The sequence below is a fragment of the Delphinus delphis genome, chromosome 10 (genome assembly GCF_949987515.2).
Source record: "Delphinus delphis chromosome 10, mDelDel1.2, whole genome shotgun sequence".
In the NCBI taxonomy this organism is placed as follows: domain Eukaryota; kingdom Metazoa; phylum Chordata; class Mammalia; order Artiodactyla; family Delphinidae; genus Delphinus; species Delphinus delphis.
The window spans coordinates 44,826,673-44,834,471 of record NC_082692.2 but is presented as its reverse complement, the minus strand read 5'-3'; the positions used below and the strand labels follow the sequence as shown (position 1 = coordinate 44,834,471).

General features: G+C 42.1%; 1 protein-coding gene across 2 annotated transcripts in view; it reads right to left on the bottom strand.

The window, feature by feature from the left end:
- Positions 1 to 6,394: 6,394 nt before the first annotated feature.
- The window catches only part of PRIM2 (DNA primase subunit 2), a 277,151-nt gene continuing 275,746 nt past the window's right edge, over positions 6,395 to 7,799 (bottom strand). For both annotated transcript variants that reach the window (XM_060021359.1, XM_060021360.1), the window contains exon 14: positions 6,395 to 7,161. In XM_060021359.1, coding sequence (XP_059877342.1) covers positions 6,940 to 7,161 — 222 coding nt within the window. In that variant the 3' untranslated portion in view covers positions 6,395 to 6,939. The remainder of the gene's footprint in view (positions 7,162 to 7,799) is intronic.

Below are 7,799 nucleotides of genomic sequence, written 5' to 3'. Positions count from 1 at the left end.
ATGCTTGAATACTTCTATACTCTTAAATTTGTTGAGGCTTGTTTTGTGCCCTAGTACATAGTTAATCCTAAAGAATGTTCCATGTGCACTTGAAAAGAATGTGTATTCTGCTTTTTTGGATGTAACATCTTGAAAACATACCAATTAAGTCTAATTGTATCATTTAGGATCTCTGTTGCCTTACTGATTTTCTGTCTTGAAGATCTGTCCACTGATGTGAGTGGGGTGTTAAAGTCTACTATTATTATATTCCCATCAGTTTCTCCCTTTATGTCTATTAGTATTTGTTTTATGTATTTGGGTGTTCCTATATTGGGTGCATATACGTTGATGAGTGTAACATCCTCTCCTTGTATTGCTCTTTGTATCAGCATATAGTGTCCTTATTTATCTTTCTTTATAGCCTTTGTTTTAAAGTCTATTTTGTCTGATATGAGTATTGTGACCCCCCACTTTCTTGACATTTCCATTTGCATGAAATCTTTTTCCATCCCCTCACTTTCAATCTATGTGTGTCCTTTGCCCTAAAGTGGGTCTCTTTTAGGCAGCATATTGTAGACTTTTTTTTTTTTTAATTCAATCTGCCACTCTGTCTTCTGATTGGAGTATTTAGTCCATTAACGTTTAATTACTGATAGATATGTATTTATTGCCATTTTAAACGTTGTTTTCCCATTGATTTTACATTTCTTCTTTGTCTCTTTTTCTTTTTCTTTTTGTGGTTTGATAATTTTCTTTTGTATTATGCTTGTGTTCTCTCTATGGCTTTTCTGAACGTACTGTATGTTTTTGATTTGTGGTTAACCTTTTTCAAGTATGTTAACCCCGTCTTATATCTAATTGCTTTAGACTGGTAGTCACATAGGCTCAAACACATTGTAGAAAAAAAAATTCTACATTCTCTTACGCTCTTCCCCCACATTTTATGATTTTGTTGTCCTCTTTTACAACTTTATGTGCATCCTTTTGATGTTCATTGCTTTTACAGAAATGTTTTTTTTTTTTAAATCTGTGTACTGTCTTATTTAAATGATTTACTTTCCAATTGTGATGTTCTCCTTCCTATAGCTTCTTACTTTTCTATTTAGAGAAGACCTTTCAATATTTCCTTTAGGATAGGTTTAGTATTGCTGTATTTTAGTTTTTGCTTGTCTGAGAAATTCTTTCTCTCTCCTATTCTAAATGATGATCTTGCTGGGTAGAGTATCCTACGTTGCAGATTTTTCCCTTTCAGGACTTTGAGTATATTTTGCCACTCCCTTCCGGCCTGCAATATTTCTGTAGAGAAATCAGCTCATAGCCTTATGGGCGTTCCCTTATAATTAACTATTTCTCTTGCCGCCTTGAAAATCCTCTCTTTATCTTTAACTTTGGTCATTTTAATTATAATATCTTGGTGTAGGTCTGTTTGGGTTCATCTTGTTTGGGATGTTCTGTGCTTCCTGTATCTGGATATCTGTTTCCTTCTTTTGGTTTGGGAAGCTTTTAGTCATAATTTCTTCAAATACATTTTCAATCCCCTTTTCTCCTTCTTCTTCTGGGATACTTATTATGCATAGATTGGCACACTTTATATTATCCCATAGGTCTCTTATATTGCTTTCTTTCTTCCTTTGCAATTTGGCTTTTTGTCTGCTGTCCTGAATGGGTGATTTCCATTATTCTATCTTCTGAATCACTTACTCATTCTCCTGAACTATATCATTCTGCTATTCATTGCCTTTAGTTCAGCTTTTGTCTCAGCAAATAAGTTTTCTTATTTTTTTGGTTCCTTTTTATAGTTTCTAGTTCCTTTTTACAATAATCTGCCTTTCTATCAATAGCCTTTCTTAATTCCTTCAGTATTTTCATTATCTCCCTTAAACTTGGTGTCAGACTGAAGAGGTCTGTTTCACTTTTTGTTCTTTCAGAGGAACTCTCTTGATATTTTTTTTTTTTAATTGGGAGTGGTTCCTCTGCTTCTTCAATTTACTTATATTTCTCTTACTCTATGAGTTTAGGAGAAACAATTATCTACTGTGGTCTCGGAGGGCTATTTTTATGTAGGAGCCTCCCTGTGTAGCTTGTGTGAGTTTAATATTTTTGGTGCGAGGGCTGTTTTTAGTATGGATGCCTGCCACCTCCTTCCTCAGCATGTGCTGGCCGTTATTCCCTTGATAGAGGTTGTGAGTGGTGTTGTAGTGACCAGAGTCTGCACTGGATATTGAGCAGGGCCTCTTCTTTGCTCTGTGGTTGTCACAGCTCTGTCAGGGGGCAGGGTCTGCTCCCTCGTTGTTGGAGTAGAAGCTCCAAATCTGTTTCTGAGCTGAGGCATGAGGTAGGCAGGACTGGAGCGCTCCTGCTGGGAGAGGATCCACTGACAATTCCTTCCCCGGAGTTGTCTACTGGGGAGTGTGCTCTGTGGTGCCACCTGTCACCTGTTGTGCGGGCTCACAAAGTACACTGTTGTCGGCTCTGCTCTCGCCCTCACCTCAACCATGGGAATGTCGGCAATTGGACCTGATGTCCCTCAGGCATTGTTTTCAGAAGGCCACCAACACAGATCCGCCGAAGTCAGGTCCCAGGCCTGTAGTAGTCGTGCACCTGACTCGCCATGGGATCTGTGGAAGCAGCCCAGCCGTGGCCCAGTCCCTGCGTGCACACACCCCAAAGCCCACAGCTGTTAAGGCCAGACGCGTTCCAGCTGCGGGGGCACCCATTGTCTGCTTGGATGTCCCGCAGGTGCTGAATTTACAAAGCCAGTGGTAGAGGTGTAAATCTGCAGCTTGTGCAGCCATGGGAAGATTTCCGCCCTGATTTCCTAAGTTGTGCAGCCCCTAGGGCTTCACTATGATTTCAGCCCCGCCTGTGTGCGGGGAACCTGCTGGCACCTGCTCCCAGAGCCTGCTGAGGTGGTGGCTGGCACGGGAGCCCACCGAGGCAGCAGCTAGGGCGTGGATGCCTGGCCAGGCAGCAGCTGGGGTGTGGGCACCTGCCAAGGTGGTGGCTGGGTTGTGCACTCCCAGAGCCCATGGAGGTAGGGGCCAGCATGTGGAGAAAGAGGCTGTTATGGCACGTCCTGCCCCTCCCTTCACGTGGCACTTTGCTTCTATAGAGGGCCCAGGCTTCTTCCACATACACCGTCGGTTACAGTCATACCACACTCAGCTCCTTCAGGCTGTCTCTGCACAGCCTACCCCAGTCCTCTCCCTGGGATTTTCCTCTTAACCCCGACTCCAGCACCCAGCCCCTACCCATACCAGTGGATGCGCATCTCAGGCTGGGGGACACAGGGAGGTGCCCTGCACTGTCTGTGCAGGTCTCTCTCTGTTCTGCCTGCCCAACAAACCAATTGTTGCACTTTCCTCTAAGCCCCTGAAGCTCCCTTTCTGTCCTGGCTGATCTCCCTGCCAGCGACAGGGTTTTCCCAGATGCGAGAACCTTTCCTTTTTTTCAGCTCCCTCTCAGGGACGTAGGTCCCATCCTGCTTCCTCTCCCCCACCCCCACTTTCACCCTACCTGGTTACGTGGAGATCTTCCTTGTCCTTTCAGGTGTTTGAGGTCTTCTGCTGGTGTTCAGTAGGTGTTCTGTGAGAACTGTTCATTTGTAGACGTATTTTTGATGTATTTGTGGGAGGAGGTGAGTTCCACGTCCTTCTACCCTGCCATCTTGATTGGAGCCCCCACAGATTCTAAATTAAATGCATTATTTGCTGAATTTACTTTCTCTCCATGCTTTCAGTGTAAAAATTCAAACACACTACTATACATAAAATAGGTAAACAACAGGAACCTACTACTGTACTCAACATCTTGTAATAACTTATAATGGAAAAGAATCTGAAAAAGAATATATGTATAACTGAATCACTGCGCTGTACACTTGAAACTAACCCAACACTGTAAATTAACTATACTTCAATTAAAAAATTCAAAAAACCAAAACCCCTCAAAGAGCCTCATAGTTCCATTATGGTGAATGAATACCTAGAAACACAGGGCTGAATTGAAAAATCCATCATGCATTTATTAGCAGTGCTGTTTCACTACCTTGTCATCAACGTTCAAAAACAGTCTTGCACCTAAAGGCTCAGGGACAATACAGAAGCTCTATGTACAGACATATTCTTTAGCTTTTGATAAGGTTCTACAGTGATAATTCTTGGAGAAAATAAAATGTCATGAAGAATGGACAAAGAAAGCTTATGGGACAGAAAGCAAACCCAATAACAGGAAATTGTATCACTTTTGTCAGGAAGGTGAGATAAGTGGGAAGATAATTTCCTACAGGTGACAAGATTTCCATAGCATCACAGAGCTAATTGCCTACAATGCCAATTAGAGTGAAAAGCCTTAGACCAGGACAATGGCTATCTGTCAAAAAGAAGCTCCATACTGAAAAGGAGGCCAGACGTTCTGGGTAAATAAGTGATTACCTGCATATAAGTTAGATATCCTTGTGAGAAACACTACCTCTGGGCAGACAGTGTCTTTGGGAAGCCCATTCCCAGGTAATGCTGTGCACCTTCCAGGGCACCTGACAACCAAACCCGCACACCTGTTCAAAACGCACCTTTCGCACACAGTGCTCCTGTCTGTGCGTTGAAAGGGCTGCCCCTTCCTCTGCAGCAGGGCCCTCCCTGACTGTTCAGTTTCCTCTGGGAGCAGCGCCCTGCCTTCCTGGCTCCGGTCCCTCTGGCTCCCTGCCAGCCTTCTCTCTCCTCCCTTTGCCAACATTAGAAAAGAAGTTAACAAATGGATCTAATTACCACAGTGGTTTGAGGCTTCTCGACTTTCTTTCCCTTCCAGCTGTAAAGATGTCCTCAGACCAAGCTTCATGTTCAGCACGGCTGTCAACTCTGTTTAATGCGCACTTAAATTTAATGTCAAGCCGATGCCTGTGGAAGACCTTGATTAAATTTGCAAACAGTAGACTAACCAAACCAGAATTTGAGAGTTGTCTCATTTCGCCTTTCAAGCTTAAATCCCAGTTTTCTTTTCTTCTTTGCAAAGAATTACAGAAGTTTGCTTGCAAAGACCCTGAGTATCAGTAAGGCAGCAAAGTGTAAGAAGCAAATGCTCCTCATGCTTTTACAGAGAGAAATCCCTCATCTTAAAATTCCGTATGAATTAAAGATCCTTCCCATTGCTTTATTCTGCTCCCCCTCATTCAAAATCTGTGACTATTCACTTTCACAACTATAATAAGTATTCCTAAAAAGTTTACTTAAAATCTTCCTAGTGTTCTTTTATGCACATTGCAATTAGGAGTTTTATACTGTCTTGGCAGAGTGAAAAACAAAATGAAAGAAATGGGATAGAATCTCCACAAACAATGTCAGTGCTTCTACCAGGTGCAAATTTCCAACCTGGTCTCTGGCTTCGACTGTCTCTTCTTTTGTCTCTGACAATCGTACAGCCTCTCCTCCTTGAAGAGGTAATAAAAGACCAGAAGTTAAAAGATCCGGAAGGCCCATATTCTTTTTCATTGGCTACTGTTTTGAAAAGAGGCTGCTGGCTTTTGATTTTTCTTTTGAGTTCTTCCTACATCATCTGATTCAAACAGGTCTTTCAAAGAAAACAATCAAAATTGTCTAGACCTGTGAAGCATGAAAAATAAATTGCTTTTTCCAAGTCCACAAACCACCAGAAAGGCATTAATGTCTATCTTCTTACATAAACCTCTAACCCCTATCCTCTAATTTACACACTTCACAAAATATTTATATATTCTTCTGTATAATATATGACAGGAGAGCAAGCCTTATTACAAAGAAATGGAACTGATAATACAACTAATATTTAAACTAGTGTTATTTTGGAGTTTGACTAGACACAAAACATTCAAGTTCTTGAGGCTGCTAGGATAGAACAGTCAACTCAGACACATCTGCTTGCTGTCGAGGGCTCTGAGCTGTTAGCTGGTGGGCACACAGGCTTCAAGAAAGGAGAACGTGCGGCAGGAGAAAAAGAAAGCCTTGCATTGTGCCAGATATGAAATACCCTGTCCTAAGATTTCTCACTGAGCTACAGTAGTAAGACTGCTGCTTGTTTTTCCCTTTTAATACAACAGAGACCTACCTTTCTATGCTTGGCTTTCCATCACTAACTTAATTCTGTGGTTAAAACAGCCACATGAAGCACTTGTTCTTAACATTAAAAAAAAAAAAAAAGGGCGTGGTTTTGCAGTCCATGGATGAAGTGGTCGGCAGTCATTAGATTCCTGCTGAGAATTATGCATGATACAAGGAATAGCAGATGGTTTCAGAAGGGAGAGATTTATAGAGGTAATTTGTAGTGGAATAACACTATTTTCTGAACTAGGTAATAATTCACAAAAGACAAGCAAAGGTTCAGATAATATCTCATTTAATTATATGTTACTAAATATTCCAAGAAATCTTGGAATGACCAACTCAAGAGAAAAAGGAAGAACAGTTTAAAATCTTCACTGGTGATTTGGCAATACATTGCATATTCCCAAATACCACTTTAAAAGCTGAGGTAATATCTCCTCTGTTAAGGCATAATATGACTCACAATTACACGCAGACACACTCATTATACATTTTGATATTTATTAACAGAAATGGTCTAGAAAAGGCCTGGGTCAACATTACAGTGGTAAGTGTTAAAATAAAAGCTGTTCTTAGTCGTACTGTTTCTAGGGGACTGTAACCAGTCCAGAAAGCTGTTTTATCTCCTAAAATGGGACTTAAATCACACCATTCAAGCGTTAGATTTCAAAAGAAATTCTTCCTCTTCTCTTTTGTCACAGCAAAATATACGAGGTCTTTGTTTTTACCTGCAAGGTGGCCTTCCGTGAAGCGCGTGAACGTGTGGATGGATGAAAGGGGGTCGGGTGGAGGGAGAAGGCAGACAAAAAAGAAGAAGATAAAATTGTAAAGTAGGAAATAAAAACTATTGAGGAAGACAGGCTACCAACTGCCCAAGAATCGTTCACTGAAGCAACTCCTCCAGTCCCTCCAGATCCATTTCCAGAGAGGAGTTGAGCGAGGCCAGAGCAGATGACGCATCCTTGCTTCTCTGGACACTCAGTTTGGATTGGGGCGTTTCTGGTTGGACGGATTCCTTCTTGAAGTCTTTACCTCCACTGAGGATCCGCTGGCTCTCAAAAAAGAACTGGTTTGGATGACTCAAAGAAAAGCCACAATCATCTACCTGTACAGGCAAGCAAATGTGTATAACATTAATACGTAACAAAAGTACAAATAAAGGGACGTCAAGAACCGCCCAGACCTCATTCAAAACCTACTCAATACATGAAACACAGATTCTCGTTCAAAACACTCAAACCACTGCTTACATGATTTCACTCACAGGGAGTTTCAGCCACCGCCTGACAGTTACGAATCTTGCGCTCTACGTCCAGCCCAGACACCTTGCACTTGGCTCTGCTTCCCCACCCAACTCCTACCTGCCACCTCAGACGGCTCAAAGGCACATCCAAGCAATGCCTGGCATCTTGTTGGCCAATAAATATTTGTTTAAAAAAAAAGAAAAACACGAAAAAAGGAGGGAGGATCTTTCCAGATGAGTTGGGTTTGGAAAGATGAGAGAGTGAAAAGCTGGGATAATGAGGTCCAGGGTGAATCAAGCAGCAGGATCCCAGGGGCAGGGTGAAGAGGAATGTCTAGGGAAGCAGGTAGTGCAGGTGGGCTGCTGTGAAAGGCACAGAAAGAGGGTAACAGGAAATAAGGCTGGAAAGACAGGTTGGGGCCAGACCACAGAGAGCCTTGACAACCAGGGTAAGTAGCCTAGACCTAATTTTGTAGGCATCACAGAGTCACTAAAATTCC